Source organism: Erithacus rubecula (genome assembly GCF_903797595.1).
Source record: "Erithacus rubecula genome assembly, chromosome: 15".
NCBI classification, from domain to species: Eukaryota; Metazoa; Chordata; class Aves; order Passeriformes; family Muscicapidae; genus Erithacus; species Erithacus rubecula.
In genome coordinates, this window is record NC_136667.1 from 18,222,766 (window position 1) to 18,247,348 (window position 24,583).

General features: G+C 46.7%; 1 protein-coding gene across 1 annotated transcript; it reads left to right on the forward strand.

Annotated features, from left to right (window-relative positions):
- Window positions 1-6,352: 6,352 nt before the first annotated feature.
- LOC306808460 (exocyst complex component 1-like) lies at window positions 6,353-24,307 on the forward strand. Its single transcript, XM_079319072.1, has 15 exons — window positions 6,353-6,438; window positions 7,486-7,665; window positions 9,472-9,699; window positions 11,282-11,414; window positions 12,627-12,736; window positions 13,407-13,544; window positions 13,803-13,896; window positions 16,369-16,454; window positions 16,845-16,946; window positions 17,420-17,460; window positions 17,555-17,792; window positions 18,110-18,293; window positions 19,689-19,888; window positions 22,450-22,644; window positions 23,276-24,307. Exons 2-15 carry the CDS (start codon window positions 7,495-7,497, stop codon window positions 23,429-23,431), a joined length of 2,076 nt encoding a protein of 691 aa, XP_079175198.1. The 5' UTR covers window positions 6,353-6,438; window positions 7,486-7,494; the 3' UTR covers window positions 23,432-24,307.
- The last annotated feature ends 276 nt before the right edge of the window (window positions 24,308-24,583 follow it).

Consider the following 24,583-nt stretch of genomic DNA (forward strand, 5'->3'; position numbering starts at 1 on the left):
GAGGGTTTTTCCAGCAATTCTGTGATCTCCAGCCCATGGTTCATCCTTCCCTCTCCTTCTCATGCCACTCTCACCCTTCAGCACAGAGTCCCTTTGTCCCCTGGAGCTGCTTTCCCAGGGGCTCAGGGACAATTCCACAATTCCAATTGGGAACAGCAACCCCAGTAAGGGAGGGCTCAGTGCCTGGATCTGCAGCTGGACAGGGAGCCCAGGGGCACCAATGTCACTCTGCCAGCCAGGGATGGATTTTGGAAGGCACAGCCCCACCCCAGTACCAGATTTGGTGGCCAAATTCCCTGGCCACGAGCCCACTGTGCCTCATGGCTCAGAGATCCAGCAGTGCAGGGACACAGGGCTGGGAATGCAGAATTCCCTGTGCTTGGGAAGGGGGTTTGGAGCACAGCAGCTTCCTGAGTGGACAATTTATCTTTTCAGAGTTGAGAGATTGATCAAAAATCCCCAAATCCTGGATGGGAAGGTGCTGGGACAGATGGGGGTCTGACTGATCTGTGTGCTTGGCAGAGGGATCTCTGAATGCAGAATCTGAAGAAGGAATAGAAATAAAAGCAAGTTTTGATACAAAAAAAATATAAAAAAATTGAAGGGGCCTTAAACCCATCTCGTTGTCACCCTGGGGAGGGTGAGGTGACAGTGCCAGGGGAGCTCAGGGGGTTCAGCCCTGAGTGACAAAGTGACATTTCCCATGTGCTGCAGCATCCCAGGATGTTCTCTGCCAGCTCCCCGAGCCTGCCTGGTTCCTGCCAGCACATTTGGAACTGTCAGAAGTTTGGAAATGAAAGGAATTATTTCTGGAGAAATGTCTCCCAACTTCCTCCCCACCTCCTGTTTCGCTCTGGGCCAGGACAAGAGCAGGGATTTGGGATCTTGGTGGATTTATTTAAAGAGCCAAGGAGCAAAATCCACGGAATTCCAGCTGAAAATTCATCTGAGCCCCACTTGTGTCCAATTTTCCTTCCCCACCGCCAGGTATAATTAAATTCAATTAATCTGATTATCTGTACAGTCTATCAGAAAAATAAAAATAGCCTGCTCAATGTGATGAATTAATAGATATTAATTAGAATTATGTTTATCACCATCTCACTGGGCTGGAACTCTGAAAACATTGGGGGAAAGAGGGAAAATTCTCATGTTTGGTTTATAATTCACCATATATAATATATGATATAAAAGATCAAATGTTTATCTCATCTGCATGTTTGTCACACAAAGCTCTGTCCCTTGTGACATCCAGTTGGGGACACACACTAAAAAAAAAAAAAAAAAAAAAAGGGCCATAAATGGCTTGGGAGAGGCTTTAGGACTGTGGGGTCACCTGGAGGTGGAGTTTTATAATTTTAATGAATATTATAATTAAATTATAATTAAATTATAAATATAAATATAAATATAAATATAAATATAAATATAAATATAATACAATATATATTTTTATATATTTATATATAAAAATATAAAATAAATATAAATATATAACAATATAAATATATATTTTAAATATATATTTATCTAAATCTATATCTATAAATATATATATATATATAATTATTATTTTCCAGTTCTTCTGGAGGTCACTGGGTGGGGAAAGGGATCCCTCCATGTGTTCCTGGTCACGTTGGATGCTCAGGAACTTGGGAATATCCCAGCCTGTCATCCCCATCCCTTGCTCCATTTCTTGGCTGTGTTTACTCGAGGGGAAAAAAAAAAAAAAAAAAAAAAAAAGAGAAAGTGGGGCCATAAACAACAAAAAAAAAAGTGGGGCCATAAACCAAAAGCAGTTTAAAGCTGTGACAGTGGGACATAAATCAGGAGAGAGGAAAGCTGGGGGAGGGAGGGAGGCTGAGCTTTCTGGGGATTCCCAGCACCCTCTAGTGGGATTTCCACCCCTGGAGCATCCCAAAACCCCCTGAGCATCCCAAAAAACCCTGAGCATCCCAAAAACCCCTGAGCATCCCAAAAAAAACCCATCACTCAAATTTGGAATCTTTCTCCAAGGCCTCAAGTCCAAAGCAGTTCTTTTGGGGTCAGAAAGCACAAAAAACTCAAAAATCTAAAATTTCTGGGACCAAACACTTCCCTGCATTTTCTTGGGTTTTCTTGGGTGTGATATTTTCCTGGATTTTCCTGGGTGTGATATTTTCCTGGATTTTCCTGGATGTGATATTTTCCTGAATTTTCCTGGGTGATCTTTTCCTGGATTTTCCTGGATGTGATATTTTCTTGGATTTTCCTGGATGTGATCTTTTCCTGGATTTTCCTGGGTGTTATTTTCCAGACCCCACCCTGAGCTCAGCAATTCCAACCATCCTCTGCAGGTTTTCCTAAATTGTGGAGCCATTTTTCCCAACTGGAATCCTGTGGTTGTGACTTCCCCAGGGCCAATTCCTGATTCCAATGTGACCTAAAAAAGCTGCTTTGCGTGTTTTAAAGCTCTTCCTTTGCAGAGTTTCTTTTGTCCCCAAGCACTGAGTGGGGGGACAAATGATGCCTGGGGACTTTTTGGGATATGAAATATATATTTAATCTGTTTAAATCTATTTCTGCCCTCCCAGCTTTTTCTACAAGGTGGTTTCACCCAGAACAGCTTGGGAAAGGTGATTTCTCCACCTTCAAATGGATTTTATATAAAAAAAAATGGAACAGGAACAGCTCCAATCCCAAACTCTGCTCATTGCCAGGAGGGAAGAGGGGAGAAATCAGATTTCCTGGGATGGAGATTTGGAACAGAGCTGGGATTTTTCTCTGTGTGCAGGAAAGGAAATCGAGACAAAGAGCCCAACCCTGATTTCAGAGCAAGAAAAACCTTCATGAAAAATGAAAGAGGAGCAGGCGGAGATGAAGCTCCTGGAGTTATCTGGGGCATGAAGAAACCCAACAGGCCAGAAAAATGTGAGCAGGGAGAGCAGCAGAGGTGAAAAAAGCAGGATTTATGTTTAATTAATCACCTTGTTTGTGTTTGAATGGCAGCACCCTGCTGGGCACAGGAGGGACACTGCTGTCCCATTCAGTTTTCCCTGATAATTTTTTTTGGGGGCATAATCTAAATCATCTAAATCAGTGGAGCATCAAACCCTCTGATGCTGAAAATCCACGCAAGAACCCAGGGGAGGTGAAACTGGAAGGGTTGGGGTATCTGGGATTTTCCTGTCTTGGGTGTTGGGAGGTGAATTTTAAAAGGGAGATAAAGAAAAATAGAAAGAAAAATCCCAACCAAACCATCCCTGCAATTCCCTGCTTTGGTGAGCTCAGATAGAGGAACCATTTCTAAAAAAAACTCTTTTTAACCAAGAAATATGAAATGAAGGTGATTTAACCCTGATTCTGACTCATTCCAACCAATAAATGTGAAGTGGAGGTGATTTAATCCCAATTTTGCTCTTGTTAGCAGAGCAATAGGAAATGGAGGTGATTTGAACCTGACTTTGACTGGTTTTAGCAAAACAAGGAGGAAATGGAGTGGGATTAAATCCCATTGTTGACTCTTCAATCAAACAAAGAGAAAATGAAGTGGGATTTAATCCCAATTTCAACTTTTTAACCAAACAAAGAGGGATTTTACCCTGATGGCTCTTTAACCAAAGAGGAAATGAAGGGGGAATTTAATCCCGGTTTTGACCCTGTAACAAAGAGGAAATGAAGTGGGATTTTACCCCAACTTTCATTTTTTAACCAAAGAGGAAATGAAGGGGGATTTAACCCCAATTTTTACTCTTTAATCAAACAAAGGGAGATTTAACCCTGATATTGACTTTTTAACCAAACAAAGAGGAAATGAAGTGGGATTTGACCCTGATACTGACTTTTTAACCAAAGAGGAACTGAATGGGAATTTACCCTGATTTCTACTTTTCAATCAAACAAAGGGAGATTTAACCCTGATTTTGACTTTTTAGCCAAACAAAGAGAAAATGGGGCACGATTTCACTTTGCTTTGCTTTTCTCCCTCTGCACCTGGGGGTTTCCTGCCCTGGCCTCACACTCAGGGCTTTGCTCAGGTCCTTCAGGCTTCCTGTTTTGCTCTCAGAGCTTTCATTTCACCCACAAATCGTTTCCTGTTCCGAGGCTCCTTGTGGCTGATCCTCTCCATTTCTACTCCACGTTTCTGGTAAATCTTTTGCTCTTCCCTTTCCCAAGGTGCTTTTCCTGGCTGCCAGCAGCTGGATGGGTGATGGGGGAATTTCAGGAAGCTTTCCCTGACATCTTTAAGTCACAAAGGGGGGTGATCCTGCTCTGCTGCTGACAGTTTTTCAATTCCAGCCACGGGAAGTGTCGAGCATCCCAAATTAACTCATCCAGCAGCACAGAGCCCTCGATTACTCTGCCTTTCCATCATTTTCCTGGAGTCCAAGTGCTGCTCTAAATGAATTAGTGTGGGGAGGGCAGGGCCATGGAGAGGCTGAAAATCTGACAGGGATGGAGGAGCCTGGATAAGGCAGAAAGGTTCAGAGGGATGTGGTGGTGGCAGAATAATTTTAGCAGTAAATTCCTTTTTATTTTGGAGGGTCACAGGCATGGTAGGAGTTTTTAATAATGTTTCCAAGCTGGTTAAATGTGTGGCTGAGCTGAGGAGGTAACTGGGAGGGAGTTGAGGGATTCATTGCAGAACCACAAATTCAGCAACAAATTCCTCCTCCCAAACATTCCCAGTGCCTGTTTTATTATTATTATTATTATTTTCCTGCAGTCTGTATCTTCATTTATCCCTGGTTCCCACTCAGATATTTGCAAAACTCGAGGTTTCGGTTATAGCCACTTGGTTTTTCCCTCCCCATGGAGCTCAGGGGCTGGGAAATGATGGCTGGTGGTCTCCAGGTGTTGATCCAAGACCTACAGGCATTGGGTTTTTGGGAATTTCAGTATTTCTGGGTCTGCTGAGAGTGGAAAGACATCCCAAAAACATTCCCATGGGAAGGATTGGGAGCGGAGGAGTTTTAGGGTCCCTTCCAACCCAACTTCCTGAGATCTGGGAGACACAGAATTCCAGAGTGGTTTGGACTGGAAGGGACCTTAAAACCCATCCCAATCCATCCTTCCCATGGGCAGGGAACCTTCCAGAGCCTTCCAGGCATGGGGCAGCCAGAGTTTTTTGGATCATCTCTCCATCCTGGTTGAGTTTTTCAAGAAGATGCTGCCTGTGTCCAAGGTTTTGAGGGATTTCCTTCCCTCCTGCATCATCCATCTCTAATTTAGGAAAGTCAAGCTGGCAAAATAGCAAATACCAAATACCTGAGTGTGGCTTAGGAGTGATTACTCAAAGGCTGGACTGTATTTTGGAGTTTTTTTCCCAACAATTCCTTGATGATGGATGGACACAGCTCCCATGGAAAGCTCTGGAGCTTCCATGAATGCAGCCAGGCCCATCTGGCCATGGGGACAAAGCTCCTCCATAAGGGATTTAAAGATTGGATTTGCTGAAGGAGGGATTATGGAGTCAGCAGGAATTTGTCTCTTTAGGGTGACATCAAGATTTTGGGGAAATGCAGTTTGGGTAAGGTCCTCCCTCTGTGCTGCTGGGGCTGGCACAGAGTTGTTAAAGATGGGATAATGAGGGGTTTTTATTAATGGGAATGTTCCAGAGGCTTTGGCAACACGCCTGGGGTTTCACAAACATGAAAATAAATGGGGAAAAGAGCAGCTTCCCAGTTTTACATCCAGAACAAATGGAGGGCAGCACAGCCAGCAAGAAAAATCCCAATGCAGGACCAGATCTGCTTTCACCCCTCATTATCTCACTTTTCCCACACACAAGGAGATAAGGAGCTCCCACCACACCTGAATTTTCAGCTGGATGGGGATTGCAGAGGGAATATCCGCAGTGGGGGTGGGCTGGGTGCTGCATTTATCCCAAATTCTTACCTCCAGTTGCTCACCATTCAGCATTTCCAAGCTCATTCCCACGGGATGCTGGAAGTGCCAAGGCTCTGAATAATCCCAAAATTATTTAGAGGAGAGGAGGGACAGCAGCTCCTTCAAGGGCTGTTAAACACAGGGCTGTGCATCCAACCTGCAGCTCAGGGAGCTGCTGGATCATGGGATTCTGGGAGCTGCCAGGGAATTCTGAAGGCACCAGAACTCCGGGCTTGCCCTTGGAATGTTTTTGATCCCAAGCATCTGCCACTGGGTGCTGTCAAAACTCATCACTCATCCCCCAAATCTGCAGGGAAAGGTGAAGGGGTTTCATAATGTGGAATGAAACAAGCAGTGCTGGACCAGGACTGGTTGAACCTCATTAATTGATGTGTTAATTACTTACGGATATCTAGGCCAGCCTGGACTTGGAGCTTCACTTGGAGAAGATTTACAGGTGGATGTCCAGCAGAGGAGAAGAGGAGGAGGAGAAGAAAACCTTCCTCAGGGGCTTGTGGAACTGAGCCAGTGCTGTCCTCTTTGTGAACATCCCTTTGAGTGCAGAGGAAGGTAATTAATGAATGAATGAGTGAATTAATTAACAGCCTTGTCACACTCTGAGCGCTCTGAGCTTTTAGTAACGTCCCCATCAGTGAAAGGGGAATAAATCCAGCAGTGAAGGAGGGAGGTGGGACAGGGAGAGGGGAGCAGCAGGGTTTGGGTGTCTGGAGGCACAGCCATCGATTTATCCACTGCCCATGGATACGGGGCCAGGCTGGGAATTAAAACAATTTATCTCCTTTCCAGGACCTGGTTTGAGGAGATGAGATTTGGTGACACCAGGGAAGGAGCCTGGTGGCATCCCCTCGTCAAGAAATAAATACATTTGAGAATATAAAATGTGTTTTAAAAATATGTATTATATATACAGGTATTTAACTCTATGAGAGACAACTTTCAGTGGATTTCATAGAAACACACAGGTTTGGGTTGGAATAGACCTTAAGAACCATGGACAGGGACACCTTCCAGAATCCCAAACTCCCTCTAACCTGGCATTGGACACTTCCAGGGATCCAGGGCAGCCACAACTTCTCTGGGAATGTGTGCCAGGCCATCCCCATCCTCATTATCAAACCCTTCTTTGTCATGTCTAATTTAAATCAGAGGAGTTTCTAATTTAAATCGAGGAGTGTCTTCACCTCTGGAATTGGTTCCAGCTTTGTGTGACACATCAGGGTGGCCCTGCACACAGATCTTGGGGACATGAGCAAGGGGAACCCCAACTCAACCCAACCCAACCCAACCCAACCCAACCCAACCCAACTTAATCCAACCCAACTCAACCCAACCCAACCCAATCCAGCCCAACCCAGTCCAACCCAACCCAAACCAACCCAACTTAATCCAACCCAACCCAATCCAACCCAACCCAACCCAACTCCAAAGTCTGTTTTGTCCTTCTTGCAATGCCAACCCTTTATCCCACATCCATCTTTCTTTGCTCCATTCCTTGATCTTATTCCAATTGTTGAATTCATCCTCAGCCTTGGTGAGCCCTAATTTGAGCAGGGCTGCTAAAACGACCTCACCAAACACCTCTGGCCATCCCCACAGCCCCCAGGGATGCAGAGGCCCCAGGAGGCTGAGCTGCAGGAGGGGCTGGGAGCGTACCAGGAGGTGACTCCGGAGGAAGCTGCAGCCGTGCTGGAGCTGATGGAGGAGCACGAGCCCCTGCTGAACAACTCTGTGGCCTTTGCAGAGCAGCTGAGCCAGGAGCTGCAGGAGCTGGATGAGGTATGGAGCCAGGGAAATGCCTGGAAGGAGGGATTAAGTCTCTGGGCATCTTTAGACTTTAAGGTCCTTTCCAAGCCCAACCATTCCATGACTTTTGATCACTGAGCTTTATTGACTCCATTTGGGTTGCTGTGATTTATTGCATTTCTGCAGAGGAAATTTCTCCTTTCAGTGCTGGAACAAAAAACCTGGGGAAGCTGCTTCCAGCATTTATCTTCTGCTAAAATGTCTGGGATTTTATGTGTGGCAACCAAGGAAAAAAGGGGGGAAAAATAAGCCAAAGGAAATATCCTAAACCATACAAGAAACCACAAACCCTAAATGCAACCTCCTTTCACTGCAGAGTTTGATCTATTCCCATATATGATTTATTACACTTGGAAGTTAATCTGGAAGCCCAAACTCCTGAGGTTTGTTCCTGCCAGCTCCTGGCAAGGAATTCAGGCACTTTGTGATGTTCCCAGCTCTAAAACACCCTGGGAGAGCAACAAATACATCTTTATTAAGTTTTTTTTGAGATGAAAGGCTCCATTGAATACATTATTTTAATGCCCTCTAATGGATAAATGTGACTTCCCACTAATACAAATTAATTAATGAGCATTTCCATTTCCAAACCTTAATCTCCAATATTAAATGGTATTAATCCCAGCAAGTTAGACCACCACATGCATCCATTTAAATGTTTTCCCCACATCCCAGTGATAACACCTTGGCTTTCTCTCCCATATTAACAACCCTCCTCTAACCCAGCTGTTCTGGGGATCACAGAAATCTCTGCACTGGCAGAAAGGAAAAGTTGATTTCTCCGAAGGGAAGGACAGCACGGTCAGGACACCAGGAGGCCAAAGGCTCTGATTTGGACATTGATATTCCACCAGAATTCCAGGATCCCAACATATGTGGGGCTGCAGGCAGCTCCCAGCAGCTCTGTGCTGCCTGAAGCAGGATTTTATTCCTGTTCCTGGAGCCTCTGGAGAGCCCCTTCCAGCAGCACTGTCCCACCAGTGTCACCCAGGATGATCTCTGTGGGCACAACCTGGAGTGGCAGGGACAGGCTTGGGGGAGGCTTCTGGCTCTAATTAAGGAACAATTAATAAATGGGATGGGATGGGATGGGGTCTTGAAATGGCCAATGCCAAATTATTATAATTTGGAAATTAAAGAGCTCTCAGGCAAAGATATGGGAATAGGAATAACAGTTCTTTACTAGGAAAATTAAAATAGAAATACAGTATTACAAAGAACAATCCCAACCCTGCCAGAGTCAGAATCCAAGCTGACACCCGTCAGTCAGTCAGGGTGGTGGCAGCAGTCCCATTCAATGGTGGCTGCATCCTCCTGCAGTGGCAGATGTGGTTCAGCTGGAGCAGTGCTCCTGGAGAAAGTGCAGTTTCCTCTGAAGGTGTAGGGATGATGTGGAAGGGTCTGGTTTTCCTCTGGAATGCAGTGGAAAAAAGGTGCCTTGGTGTCCAAAATCTCAGTTTTTCTCTGGGTAGGAAAGGCTTGGCTCCTCCCCTGGCTGGAGCATCTCCCAGTGGGATGATGGAATTTTATCAGTCATGCCCTGGGACTCACTGGCCATGAACAGGAGATATCTCCTGGAGGGAGGATGGGCTGTGGGAAGATAAAGATGATTGCCCAGCTGGTTTAACAGCTGGCCCGTTAACAGGAGATATTTCCCATGGAGATCAGGGTCACTGCCCCAGCTGGTCACATCCTGCTCTGCAAGCCAAGACATGACCCCAACCCAGTGACAATCATCCCCAGCCAAGCTCTGAATCCCTCTTCCCCTGCTTCCCCCAGGCCAACCTCCGAGCCCTCATCTCCTCGGAGCAGCAGGTGACGCAGCTGATGAGCTCCATCGACGAGGCCCTGGCCGAGGTGGGCAGGGTGGAGCAGACCCTGCAGGTGTGTGATGAGCTGCTGGGGAGTGTGAAGCAGCAGATGGATCACATCCAGCAGGAAAACGCCCTGCTGCACCGCGTGGCTTCCAACAGGACGAGGCTGATGGAGGAGATCCAGTTCCTCACGGTGTGTGGGTTTGCAACATGTTAATTTACAGCTGGGAAAAAAAAAAATTCCAGGGAATTTTGAACACTAGAAGTTTTGTCTGATTCTCCTCTGGCTGGGAAATGAAGGGTGGTGTTGATAAGGAAGGGATGGACAGATAAATAAGAGCTGGGATGTGCAGGACCCTCACCATGGCCCAGAGGGATCTCTGGAAATCCTTTTCCAGGGCAAGATTAGGAATGACAAAGCCAATTAATAATTTAATAGCCAATAATCATGACCTGGGAATACAAAACTATAACAATATTGAATAAAAATAAGAATCTCCACTTTAATTACAGCCTATTTTTATCCAGTTTTCCACGTTATCATGTTTAATTCTGGGTGGTCAGTAACTTTTTTTGCCACTCAATTCTTTGGTTACAAGGTGCCTGTGTGTGCATGTGCTAACAATCTCTCTTTGCACAGGTATTTCCATATTTTCTTCACGAATTCTTATTTCACAGGTGCAGCCTGTTTTTCTCATTCATCTCTCCCTGAGATGAGTTATTCTCAATTTTATGATTCTTTCTCATGGGAACTTAACAGGTGAACTGTTCATTCAGCTGAGCATGGCTTGGTTTTTTAAGGCCTTTCTTTAATAAGGTTTTTTCTGGGGCTGCCCAGTAAAACCTGACTTTTTGCTGTCAGTTTTTTTTTTTTTTTCCTCAATTCCCCATTTCTGCAAGTATTATGGGTTTCTGATTAATCTTTTAATAGCTTTTAGGGATTTCTGAGCTCTCTTTTGTTTGTTTGTTTGTTTTTCACCCCGGGGACTTTTCCAGTTTCTAGCTGATTTGTTTTTTTGTTTTCTCTGTTTTTTCAGTGAGGTCCTAACCCTGACTCTAACAGGTCCTCACACGGGGCACCACTTTATTGATTTTCTTTTTTTTTTTTTTTTTTTTTTTTAGTCAGAGATTTCGGGATTGAAATGTACGAGAGATGGAATTTTGTGCTCTGACTTGATTGTTTATTAAATCTTATCTAAAGTACAGAGAGTTCTTCAGTATTTCTAGCTAACGAGCTAAAAGCAAAAAAATTGAGATGTATCTAGCTAGTTAACAAGGTCTTTTAAAGGCTAGCTATCCAATTAAAAACTAATATCTAACTAATATCTTATTTATACTTTTGACCCAATGACCAAACACTTGTGACCTGCACCGTGGCATCTTCTAACCAATTTTTAGAAGCACCAACTAAAACTAAGCAGAAGAAAGAACAAGAAGGAACGCCCAAAAACCTTCATTTTGTCCCATAGCTGTTACTGTACTTTAAACACCAAATTCCAAACCCTTCACCATGTGATATTACACACTTCTACACGAACTACACGCCAGTGATTTTAACTCCATCATTCAAATTTGGAAACCTCTCCAAGGCTTCAGATCAAAAGTAGTTTTCCTTTGAGGGGCAGTGTCGGAAAGCACAGAAAGCTCAAAAATTCCAGGCTCTAGGGTTCTAACACATTCCCAGTGTGATGAGGAGGGATGAGGAGGGTTGAGGAGGGTTGAGGAGGAAGGGGTGAGGAGCTGGGTGTGTTTTCACCTTCCTGATTTTGTTGCAGACCCAGCTGCAGCTGAGCAGGGAGCACCGCGCCGCCCTGAGCCGGGCGGATCTGTCCAGCCCCGCGGCAGTGGGAGCCTGCACGGCTGCAGCCCAGGCTCTGTCCACCTGCATGGCCATCCCCATCCACCCCAGTGAGTCCAGAGCAGGGATTTGTCCCATGGGATTACCCTGATGGGGGTGGGCAACACCTCTGGGAGCTCGGGAAGGAAATCTGTGGTTGGATACGCTAAGAGTGGCGTATAGTAACGACAAAGACTTCTTGAGCTTTGAGGATAAAGAAGCACTTTATTAAAAAACCAAACCATATTTATAGAGTGGTTCACAAGTCTCGAACAGGACAGCAGTCCATTGGACAAAAGGAAAAAACATTTCCTGTCACATAGCACGAGAACTGTTTCTCAGTCAACACCAGGTGCTAATCTCTGTTTATTAATTCCTTTCTGTTTACCAGAAAGTTATCATCCTGGGAAAGGCTCAGGCTGGAGCTGAGAATCTGTCTCAGCCTGGGAAAAAGTTTTCTCAGCCTGAGAAAGAGAAAAGGTCTGAACAGGCCTGGCAAACCCTGCCTGGCCTTCAGTGGTGTCCACAGTTGGATGTCAGGATGCGCAGAGAGTGGCGTATAATAACAACAAATGACTTTTTGTGTAAGAGAAGCACAAGAAGCACTTTATTGAAAAACTGGACCATATTTACAGTGGTTTGCAGGCTTCAAACAGGACAGTAGTTTATTGGACAATAGGAGAAAACAGCTCTTGTCATGTACATCATGAAACTGTCTCTCAGTCAACACCAGGTGCTAATCTCTGTTATTAATTCTTTTCTGTTTACCAGAAAATTATCATCTTGGGAAAAGCTCAGGCTGGATCTGAGAAACTGTCTCAGCCTGGGAAAAAAAACCTCCCATCCTGAGAAAGAGAAAAAGGACTGAGAACTTGAGAAAAGGCCTGGCTAAAACCTGTCTAGGCCTTCAGCAGTGCCCACAGTTGGAAATCGTGGGCTGTGCATGGAAAAAACAACAGCTCATTGTGGCAGGGTGTGGGAGTTTTGGATCCCTGGAAGTGTACAGGGATTTGATCCTGGCAGGAAATCCCAAGTTTTTCTTCTGGTGAGACTGGGCGTGTCTCCTTGGCTGAGGTTGGGCTCATGGATTATTTTTATTGTTTAAATTTTATTTTCCACTCGTCTGTATTTTTTTGGTACCACAGGAAAGCTTTTCACCCTTCATCAGCTTTTGGGTGGATTTGTCTCAGGAATTCTGTCTGAGTTCCCAGTTTTCTGAGGGGTGTGAGTCTGTAGCTCCCCCAGATCCCCTCAAGTCCCAAAATATCCTTTTTTCCCTCGAGGTTACCGGAAGCTGCAGGCGGTGGCTGAGCAGCTGATCCTGTTTGAAACCCTCAAGCAGAACTTTGAGAACTCCTTCACCAATCACATCACCAACATCTTCGAGCTGCAGGTGAGCTCCACTCTTCATGGCAGCTCAAAATCCTGGAAAATTGGAATATTCTGGGCCAGTAGTGCAGGAGATGTCACTGTGCCAGGATTTTCCCAAATGGAGATCTTCCCACACACCTTCCCCTTGCCACCGTCCCTTAGTCCTCAGGTTAATTTTCCAGAGATGCAGAAGAAATCCATGTTCCCTAAATCCCTCTGGTGACATTCCTTAAGTCTTTAGGCCTGGAGATTTTTTTGTTTAGGCTTTTTTATTTTATTTTGGGGGTTGTTGATCTGTTTGTAGCCTAAAATCCCAGGATAAACCCCAGGCCTGTGATGCCTTGATAAACACTTTCAAGCACTGATCTGGCAGTTTAAAAGATGTGATGGAAAAGATCCCTGGAGGCAGCAATCCCACGGATTTCCTTCCATGAAAAGGAGCAATTCCCAAATCTTTACCTCCTTAAATCCTTGGTGTTCAGTTCCAAGCAGTGGTTCTGAGAAGGAGCTGGGAGGGAGCTGTGGGATTTCCATCCCTGGAGATTTGCAGACCTTGGGCACATCCCTGAGCAAACTTTTCCATTGGGATTTGCCCCACTCCAATCCCAACTGCACAATTTCTGGGTGCAGCATCCCAGCATAGCTTCAAGGCTGTTTTTGGTGAATTTTTTCTGTCATTTCTGTCCATTTAGGGCAATTCCCAGTCCCCTGCTCTTGGCACCGTGGTTGCCCCAAGCCATGGCCATCACCACCAGGAGCTGCTTCCCTACACCCCCCTCATGGCCTGGCTGAGGAACATCAACCCTGTTCTGTTCTGGGACCTCCCCAAGGTATGGCTGAAACCCTCAGCAAACTCTGCAAACCATTCCTTGGCAGCAGACAGGTCCAGCTGGGGAATTCCTGATGGGACCTGGGTCTCCCCAAACCCCTGAGCTTCCAGAGTTTAGTTCTTCTGAGAATGTCCAGCCAACCTGGAGCTCAGTGCCCGACAGAAAGTTGGAGAGTGGCAGAGTTGTGTTGAGGTAAAAGCTCTGAAACACCCAAATTTGGTCATTTTACTCTTACCTGGCCTTTTCTCCCTGTTCCAGGTCTATTCCCAGAACCTTGGCAGACTCTACGAGCAGGAAATCAAAGCCCTTTTTGAACAGGCCAAAATTGCCCTGTCAGGGAGAAGAAAAGCAAGTGAGTGATTCAAACCCTGCCCTTTGTGCTGCTGGGCAGGGTTTGGTGGCACCCAGGGCTGGTGACAGTGATGTTCAGCACAGGTGGCTGCCCCAGGTTTCATCCAGGATTTTATTCCTTGTGTCTGCAGTTGGCAGGATGGGAAAATCCAGCTCTGCCCCACACCAGGCAGAGTTTGTGAGCTCCATGAATTCCCCAGTTTTGCTCAGTTGCTCCTCAGAACCAGAACTTTTGTTCCTTTCCCTGTGCAGGGTTCAGGAATGATGCAGTGGAGCCACAGGATGGAGAGGGAGATTTGGGAAAGCCTGGGAAACAAAACCTGCTGTCAGCTCTTTTTATAAAGATTCCCTGAGCTCCCACCCCATTTTTATCTCCTGAAAAAAAAAAAAAGAAACCCACCAGGTTTTCTCTTTTCTTGCTCTGAGGGCTGGAGCTCCTCTCCTGTGAGGACACACTGAGAGATTTGGGGTTTTTCAGCCTGGAGAAAGCTCCAGGAAAATCTTATAGATCCCTAGGAATATTCCAGACAGGACTTGGATCAACCTGGGGCAGTGGAAGGTGTCACAGGGCAGGGGTGGGATGAGGTGATTTTTTTTTGGCCACCCCCAAAAGCACCCCATGGTTTTATAAATCCTGGTCCATATTTCCTGCAGGATTCCTCAGACCCTTTTCCCAGCAGGGGGAAGCCTGTCCCAGCAGACAGAGGGAATTCACAGCAATATTTATTATTTCACAGCATGCTGACTGTGGGGCCCCTGTTGTCCCAAGGTTCCACCAAAATCACTGGAGCTGACTCCAAATATTCCAGTCAGGTGTTTCTGGAGATAAAAAGAGAAACTGATCTGTCTCCTCTGGAAATTTTTCATGGCCCACAAGTCACATTTTCCCTCAGCAAAACGAAGGGCTGTAATGGAAATTTCCAGGCCAGTTTGGCCCAGTTTGAAGGTCAGACTGGTGTGTTTTGTCCATCAGATTCAGCACTTCCAGCTCTGCCCTTCCAGATCCCAAGGCAGGGGATGGAGCTGAAGGAAGGGAATGGGGTTGGTGCCTCCCACTTTTGGGGTTCTTCACACTCAAAACATCCACTGGGAAAACAGGGCACCTCAAAACCCTGGGATCAAAGCAGTCTGGGAAAAAAACAAGAGGAAAATTTCACCTAAATAGTCCTAAAGGCACCTAAATGGCCACCATGGGATCATTTGTGGAAATAAAATTGTAAAATTAAACCAAAGGTGGTGCAGGGTATGTGTGGCAGCCAATCTGCCCCATCCCCTTCCATAAATGCCAAACTGGGATTTCCTTCCAGAGTTTTATCCATCTTTAAATCCTACATGGATTATAAACCAGGAGGGATTAAACCCCAGGAAGGCTTCAAGGTGTTTCTGCTCTGGTAGAAATCATCCCATGGACAGGACAGGGTGAATTTTATTGTCCTGGGATGTCCCTGCTGTGCTCCAGAGGGTGAGGACAGGTCTGGGACAGGCAGGAAGCCCCAGGCCATCCTTGACGTGACCAGAACATTCCAACAACACCACAGCTGGTGACAAAAGGGGGAATTTTTAGCAAGTTGTCCCCAGAGAGGTTGTGGCACCTTCCCTGGGGCTGGCAGTGTCCCAGTCTGCAGTTTTGGGGGCAGAGCAGGGGAAGGTGACCCATTCCCAGCTCCAGAATTCCCAGTCTGGCTCTCCAGGGTGCTGCAGGTGTGCCCAGAACCTTTGGAATAGGGGGATGATTCCCATTTTTAGGATTAATTTAGAAATTATCTGGATGTTTCCACACTGATTCTTTTCAGGGAGTATAATAGGAATTTTTAAATGCATTTTTCAAAAGATTTTTTTTCAACTTTTCCAATCGAGCCAAGCTCCCAGTGCTGAAACTGCCAACGTTGGAGAAATATATTTATTCCCATATTTATTTATTATTTTATATATTTTATATATATTTAGATATTATTTAAAATTTATTTATTATTTCACCCACAATTATTTATTATTTATATGTATTAATATATTAGTAATATTTATTATTTTTGTTATTATTATTATTCAGATTTTCATTTTAAAAGGGCATTTTTTAAGAAAAAAACCACTCTCACCTCCCCTGGATATTTTTTATAGCAATTTACAATCAAAATTAAGCACCAAACAATTTTCCTGAGACCTTTGCAGTTTTTTGTGCTGCTCTATTCTCCTACCCCCTGGGATTTTCCACAACCCAGCTGTCAGGAGTAAGGAGAAGGCAGCAAAGGGATAAAACCCTCAATCAATGAAATAAAAAGGTGATTTAATGAAACAAAAATAAAGAAAGAGAGGGAGAAACGGGTGAGAAGGCAGAGAAAAAATGGGAATTTCACTTGAATTTCCCATTTATCTGGATGCAACAGGAAAAGACCAGTTCAGGCATAAAAAGAGACATTTAAATATTCAGGAGCTGCAAATCCAAGAGGTTTCTGACATCCCACACCCCGTGCAGGTCTGCAGGAAACTTGGGAGAAGCCCACGGGGAGAACGAGGAGGGAGAGCCAGGAGGGAACCCCAGACAGGGGGAACATCAGCAGGGTAAGGAGCTGGGGGGCCCTGAGGTGTCCCATCCCATCCCATCCCATCCCATCCCATCCCATCCCATCCCATCCCATCCCATCCCATCCCATCCCATCCCATCCCATCCCATCCCATCCCATCCCATCCCATCCCATCCCATGTCCTACCCTATGAGTGTTTTAGGGTGTCCCATGTCCCATCCCATGGGGTTCCTGATGTGTCCTATGTCCCATCCCATGGGTGTTTTAGGGTGTCTCATGTCCCATCCCATGAGGTTTTTGGGGTGTCCCATGTCCCATCCTGTGGGTTCCTGGGGTGCCCCATGTCCCCTCAGCTGGACACAGACCTGCTCTAGTGTCCCCAGAGAATTCCTGAGGCTTTTCCAGACCAAATCTGGTTTCTAAGCAGGTGTTGGAGCAGGTGCTGAGCCAGCTGCAGCCCCTTTGTGCCTCAGAGCAGAAATTCCTGCAGGAATTCTTCTGGCTGGGCTGTGACTCCGTGGAGCTGCAGGTGAGGGTGGGCACTGTGTCCTCTCCTGTCTCCTATCCATCCTTGGGGTACCTGAGCCCTCCTGGGCTCCCATCCTGCAGGAAGCAGCAGTGGGGAAGCTGAAGAGGAGAATTAAATGGAATTTCATTCACAGCACCTGGAAAATCAGGAGTCTCCAAGCATTAAACAAGAGGCAGCAGAAATAAACCCAGAGCTCATTTTCTTGCTGAGGGAGAGCAGGCAAAACATCATCTGGTGGGGTTAGATGGGATATTGTGGAGGAATTCCTCCCTGGGAGGGTGGGGAGGGGCTGGGACAGAATTCTAGAGGAGCTGTGGCTGCCCCTGGATCCCTGGGAATGCCCAGGGCCAGGCTGGAGCTGCTTGGAGCAGCCTGGGACAGTGGGAGGGGTCCCTGCCCAGGACAGGGGGTTTGGGCTCCATCCCAAACCATTCTGGGATCCTTTGGTGATTTCCACTCCAATTTTTTTTCAGGGATCTCCAGAGGAGCCTCCTTGCACCAAGCCCCGGAGCCAGTAGGTGGTGATGGGATATACTGGGGGGTTTACATTGAAATGTCCCCTCCCAGTTAATTCCCCACTTTTCCATGATCTGCTTTGGGTTTTTCAGGGCAGAAGAAGCCACAGCCCAAGTGCTGAGTGAGCTGTTCAGCTGCCTGGAGCCAGAGCTGAGGGCATTTCTGGATTTCTGCAGCAGGGCTCAGCCCCTGGGCTCCCTGCAGGTCCTGGGGACCTTGAGTGACTCTGTGCTGGGGACCTGGAACTCTTCCTCAGCTTCCTCACCCTTCCTCCTCTCCCTCCTGGGGAATGTGCTGCTCCTGGCCAAGAGCAACTTCAACAAATGCATCGTGAGTGTCTGTGGTGGGAGCAGGCTCAGGATGCCTGAGTGATGCTCCAGAATCTTCCAAACAGAATACCAGGATCATGGAGGTTGGAGGAGACCTCCAGGATCACCAAATCCAAGCTGTGCCCCATCCCCAGCTCTGAGTGCCACATTCAGGTGTTCCTTGGACACCTCCCCAAACCTCCTTGGCCACCAACAAGGAATGTCACATTCCTTGGAATTACAGAAAATGGAAACAGCGTTCCCAAACTCAGCTCTGTTCCCCATGCTCCACCAAAGGAGGTTGGATCTGAGGGTGCCACATCTTTGTGTCCTTCTCAGGGGACCTTGTGCAAGGAGCTGGAGGAGGCCAAGACTCCCAGCAGGATGAGAGGGGGGATCCTGCCCTGTGTCAGCCGCTTCCAGGAGCTGGTGGCTTTCTCTGAGGAGCTGTTCAGGACATCCCAGCGTCGCGGGGAGCTGGACAAAGCCCAGCTCAGGCTGGCCAGCAGCGTCTTCAGCAGCAGTGAGTGAGCTCTGCTCAGGAAATGTCCCTCTGTGGCTGCAGGAGTGACCAGCTGGGCCACCAGGGCAGGGTGGGAGCTGCCTGCCCCTGGGCACTGGAATCTGTCTTACCCTGAGCTCCCTTTTTTTGGGAGCAGCAGGAAAATTCCAGATGTGGCTGGGTAGGAGCAGCCTATCCCTGGGCACTGAAATCTCTCTTCTCCTGAGCTCTCATTTTTTGGGAGCAGCAGGAAAATTCCAGATGTGGCAAGGTAGGAGCTGCCTGCCCCTGGGCACTGAAATCACTCTTAACCCAAGCTCCCAGATCCTGGGAACACCAGGAAAATTCCAGATGTGACAGAGTAGAAGTAGCCTATCCTTGGGCACTAAAATCTCTCTTCCCCTGAGCTCTCATTTTTTTGGGAGAGCAGGAAAATTCCAGATGTGGAGGATAGGAGCTACCTGTCCCCATGGTACTGCCTGCTACCCTGAAATCTCTTTTCCTGAGCAAGATCCTGGGAGCACCAGACAAATTCCAGATGTGGATGGGTGGGAGCAGCCTGTCCCTGGGCACTGAAATCTCTCTTTCCTGAGCTCCCATTTTTTGGGAGCATCGAGAAGATTCCTGATGTGGCTGGGTGGCAGCAGCCTGCCCCTGGGCACTGAAATCCCTCTTACCCTGAGCTCCCAGATCCTGAGAGCAACAGTAAAATTCCAGATGTGGCTGGGTGGAAGCTGCCTGTCCCTGGGCACTGAAATCTCTCTTCCCCTGAGCTCTCATTTTTTGGGAGCAGCAGGAAAATTCCAGATGTGGCTGGGTGGCAGCAGCCTGTCCCCTGGCACTGCCTGCACCCCTGAAACCTCTTTTCCTGAGGAAGATCCTGGGAGCAGCAGAAAAATTCCAGGTTTTTGTCACAGCAGGATGGGGTGACAGGGCTGACACATACAAGGGCTCAGTTTTGGATCCAATTCCAATCTCTCCTGCCCCATTATGGAGGGAGAGCTCCTCATGGATCAGACTCCTCCTAAAGGTCTTGGGAGCTGAGAAAAAGTGCCCCAAAACCACCAAGGGGTGTTGGTAGGGAGAGAGGGGTTGGGAGAATGGGGTGGGGAGCTGCCAGCAGATCCCTGTGTTGTCCCAGCTGGAATCCTCTGCTTCCTGCCAGGGAAATCTCATTTTCCTGCCTGGAGAGAACCCAAGGAACTGCAGAATTCAGCTCCAGGTGATGCAGAGCCTGGGCTGACCCACTGCTAAATCCACAGACACTGCCAGGCTCCAGGAATGTTTGCAGGGAATCAGGGACAGGGATCAGGATTTGTGTTTTAATTACTCCCTCTAAGGTCAGATGGTTCAAATAAACCCTCCCTAGAGCCTGCAGGGGCTTCTCCCCACACCTGATTCCCTCCTTCCCTCCAGTCAGCAGCCTGTCCTCAGCAAACCTGAAGGTGAGCCCAGATATGGTGATGATGGAAAATTTCCACCACGTCCACAACTTCCTGTGCCAAAAGAATATCCCCTGCCTGGAGGACAAGAAGAGAGAAGCCAAGCAAAGGTTCAGAGAGCACATGGAGAAATATGTCACCACATCCCTGGGCCAGCTCCTGGAGAGGCTCCAGGTGAGTGCAGGACCCTGGGCCTCCAAAAACTCTTCCCAAAACTCTGGATGTTCAAATTTCCCTGCTCTGAATCCACTCTGGGATTATATTAGGATAGGAGAGCACCTGGGTTTCATTCTGCTCAGGGATTCCCAAAATCCTGGCATGGCCTTGTCCACCTGTCCCAGTCTGAGCACGGACACCAAGGGAAGGTGCAAAGGGTGTAAATGGGGTAAAAACCATGTTAAAATGGTAAAAACCATTCCTGGTTTTTGGAAACAGTCTGTACATTTAGGAACTCTAAATCCTTAGGATTTACTGTGTTTGTCCACAAGTTGCAGCAGGAATACCCAAACAGATTCTGGGCTCTATGAAGAGGCAGGAGGATGAAGAAAGGGATAATTCCCTTGTTTTACAGCAGATGTGGAATTTCCTGGCCAGTTCCCTTCCCTGCCCACTGCTGGGCTTGGCTGTGCAGCCCCACCTCAGCAACATCACTGAGCCCCAGTGGGATCCCAAAGGGATCCCAAAGGATCATCCAGCCCAGCCCTCACTGGGGAGGTGGCTTGGATGAGATTCTGGAACTCTCTGACCATTCATACCCTGAAAACTCCAGTGTTGGGACTCCATCACATCCCTAGGCAGGTTTGATGGATTATCCCAACTCGTTCTCAATGGAAAAAATTCCAAATATCCAGAATACTTGATCAGCACTCCTGTCCCACAAGGAAACCTTTCCCACTCCTCCTCTTACTGACAATTCCAAACCACATCTGGGTTTTTCTCACTCCCTCTGCCTTGTCCTCATGCTCATTTCTAAGTGAACCAAGACACTTGGGTGTGTTGGGTCTTATCTTCTTTTTCCAGGATTCAATGCACAAATTTCTTGTTTGGACTTAGATGTTTATTAATTCTTGTTTATATTACAGTCTCACAAATCATGAGTTCTACAGCACTGCAAGTTAACAACTTAAAAATGGAGCCCTATCTCTCTCTCTCTACAAGGCCTTTTAAGGGTGAATTGTTTAATTAAGAAATTACTTAAATTATTTTTACTTTAACTTAATAATCAACGACCTGTGGCCTGCAATGTGGATTTTTCTATTTAATCACATGGTATTATCTAAACTCATGAAGAAGGTGAAGAAGAAAAACCTCTGCTCTAAAACCTCCATCTTACTTTATTTATAATACTATATTCTAAATCCTTAAACTTTAAGTTTTCCACTACGTGATGTTACATAATTTTATTTTAACTACACACCCTTAATCTTAGTTCTATAGTTCAATTTTGTGAGCCTTCTCTGCAGTCTCAAGTCAAATGCAGTGTTCTCTTGGGGATCAGCATAAAAATTTTCAAATTCTCAGTGACCAGAGTTCCAACACACAGGGGGGCAGAATTCCAAAGCTTTGGTGGGAAGATTTGTCCCCAGTTTGTCCCCAGTTTGTTCCCAGTTTGTTCCCATCCCTGCACCAGTTGCGTGCCAACATCTGGCAGACCCCAGCTCATTTTTCACAGCTGCCTGGGCTGATCCATCCAACCCTTCCCAAGTGGCTGCTTTGTTAACTGAGCTAAAAGCATCTGGCTCTGCTAACTCAAACAGACATTCCCTCCTTCCCCCTTCCTAAAATATCTTGCAGATGGAGCTCAGCTGGAATTATTTATGGGACCTGTTACTTCCAATTCGTTTCCAGTCATTGCTGTCAAGCATTTGTTGGCTTGGCCGGAAAATCAGCTCTGTGTCTCGTGCTACCTGAGCTCTGTTATGGGTTCTAATCATCCCTTTTCTGAGGGAAAGGATCGTTTTTATTGCTCACAAAAAAGTGAGTGGGATATCAGGGCACCTGCTTTCCCAAAATCCTGGCGTGGCCTTCTCCAGCTCTCCCAGTTTCCCTTCACCAAGGGAAGGTGCAAAGAGGTGCAAGGGATGCAAGAGCCCATTCCTGGTTTTTGGAAACAGTTCATACATTTAGGAACTCAAAATCCTTGGGATTTAGGATATTTATCCACAGCCAAGTTGCAGCTGGAATACTGAAATGGATTCCTGGGCTGTATGAAGAGATGAGGATGAAGGAAGGGATGATTCCCTTGTTTTACAGCAGATGTGGAATGCCCTGCCCAGCTCTGGCAGAGATGTCTCCTTCCCTTTCAGCATTTCATGGAATGTCTCCTTCCTTTTCCAGCATTTCATGGGATGTCTCCTTCCAGCATTCCATGGAATGTCTCCTTCCCTTTCCATCATTCCATGGAATATCTCCTTCCATTCCAGCATTTCATGGAATGTTCCCTTCCAGCATTTCATGGGATATCTCCTTCCCTTCCAGCATTCCATGGAATATCTCCTTCCCTTTCTATCATTCCACGGAATGTCTCCTTCCCTTTCCAGCATTTCATGGAATGTCTCCTTCCCTCTCAGCATTTCATGGAATGTCTCCTTCCCTTTCAGCATTTCATGGAATGTCCCCTTCCAGCATTTCATGGAATGTCTCCTTCCCTTCCAGCATTTCATGGAATGTTCCCTTCCAGCATTTCATGGAATGTCCCCTTCCAGCATTTCATGGGATGTCTCCTTCCCTTCCAGCATTTCTTTGAGGGGGTCAAAGCCCGCCTGGCTCAGGGAGTGAAGGAGGAGGAGGTCAGCTTCCAGCTGGCCTACAGCAAGCAGGAACTGCGGAAAGTCATCGAAAAACATCCTGGCAAGGAAGTCAGAAGGGCCCTGGAGAGTCTCTACAGGACAATCCACAAATATCTGTCCCCAGAGGAAAATCTCCTGCCGGTAACTGGAGCGGGATGGGAGCGACACTGGGATGGCTGGGATTCAGGAGCAGTGCCTGTGTGGCTGCAGGCCCAGGGGAAGGAGCTGAGGCTGGCTTTTCCAGGAGCTGTGGAAAGCCATGGAGCAGGGGCTGTGATTTTCCAAGTGGTCTGGAAGGCCATGGAGCAGCAACCCTGGTTTTCCAGGTGCTGTGGAATGCCATGGAGAAAAGGCTGTGTTTTTCCAGGTGCTGTGACAACCCATGGAACACTAATGCTGGTATTCCATGCGGTGTGGAAGACCATGGAGCAGCAACCCTGGTTTTCCAGGTGGTGTGGAAGGCCATGGAGCAGAGGTTTGGTTTTCCAGGTGCTGTGGCAGCCCATGGAGCAGCAATCCTCGTTTTCCAGGTGGTGTGTCTACCCATGGAGCAGGGTTGTGCTTTTCCAGATGGTGTAAAAGCCCATGGAGCAGCAATCCTGGTTTTCCAGGAGCTGTGGCAGCACATGGAACACTAATCCTGGTTTTCCAGGAGCTGTGGCAGCCCATGGAGCAGAGTTTTGTTTTTCCAGGTGATGTGGAAGGCCATGGAGCAGGGATTTGGTTTTCCAGGTGGTATGGAAGGCCATGGAGAAGAGTTTTGTTTTTCCAGGTGGTGTGGAAGGCCATGGAGCAGGAATTCATCCGCCAGTACCGAGAGTTTGAGGGGCTCATCCAACGCTGCTACGCAGGAGCAGGGATTGCCCTGGACTTCACCATGGAGGACCTGCTGAGCTACTTCAACTGCATCACCATGTCCAACATGTAGGGAAATACGTCTCTGGATATCAGGAGCAGCTCAGGAATCTTTGTCTGCAGCCATACCTCCGAGGAGCTGATCAAAAAACCATTCCCAAGTTGGATATTTGGGTTCTCACACAACCATTCCCAAGTTGGATATTTGGGTTCTCACACAACCATTCCCAAGTTGGATGTTTGGGTTCCCACACAACCATTCCCAAGTTGGATGTTTGGGTTCTCACAAAACCATTCCCAAGTTGGATATTTAGGTTCTCACAAAACCATTCCCAAGTTGGATATTTGGGTTCCTACTCAGAACTTAATCCCAAAGTCTCTCCAATATGTTGGTCCTGGACTAAATTTCTCTTGGGGAGTTGTCAGATCCAAACCACAACTTCCCAGCTCCAGGAAACTGTTTTGCCAACAGGAAACGACCCTCCAAGTCTCAAATTTCCACCAAAATGAGTGCTGGTGCTGCACATCTTCAGCAGAACATTCCCAATGGAAAAACATCATCTCTGCAGGAATTTTCTCCTTTCCTGTGCTCGAATTTCACTGAGCCTGTGCTCAGCCAGAGGAGACACTCTACTGTGAGGTGTTTCCACATCCAGATATCTCAACAGGCACCCAGCACTGAAAGGCCAGAGCTGTAAATATTAATGGATTTATTGCTTTTAGCTCAGATTTAATCACATCTCAACTGGAGTGGAGAAATGTGTGGTTTTAGAGATCCAAACCAACCCCTCAGGGAATTTCCTGCTTTTAACTCTTTTTCTTGGGAATCTTCCAGCATCAATACATTCTCATTCTTTAAATGTTGTCTCTGTTTCTTGGAATGATTGTGGAACTCATGTTGTGTGTCACAACCTTCTTCCTAAACAACTGAAGACTTTGAACTCCTTGATATTTGCCTCACAGGACAAAGATTATTTTATTTATTTTGGGTGTTAGGAAATTATATTGGAGGCAAGATACCATGTCCATTACCAGGGAGGGTAAATAATTACCAGGGAGGTAATCCATTACCAGGGAGGCTGCTGTGGCTGCTTGGACAATCCCCTTTTCTCCAGGGATATCTTGGATTCTTCAGTGGGAGCTTTAAGCCAGCACATAAACCCAACTTTCCCTTGCAAAGGGAAAAATCCAGACTGTTTTTTTAGGATTTTCCAAGCAGTGTGCC

Bases quoted from the DNA above. Each gene is read 5' to 3' on its own strand.
- LOC306808460 (XM_079319072.1), top strand. From the start codon at position 7,495: ATGCAGAGGCCCCAGGAGGCTGAGCTGCAGGAGGGGCTGGGAGCGTAC. The intron at 11,415-12,626 runs GTGAGTCCAGAG...TTTTCCCTCGAG, and splicing joins GGCCATCCCCATCCACCCCA to GTTACCGGAAGCTGCAGGCG. The intron at 19,889-22,449 runs GTGAGTGCAGGA...CTTCCCTTCCAG, and splicing joins AGCTCCTGGAGAGGCTCCAG to CATTTCTTTGAGGGGGTCAA.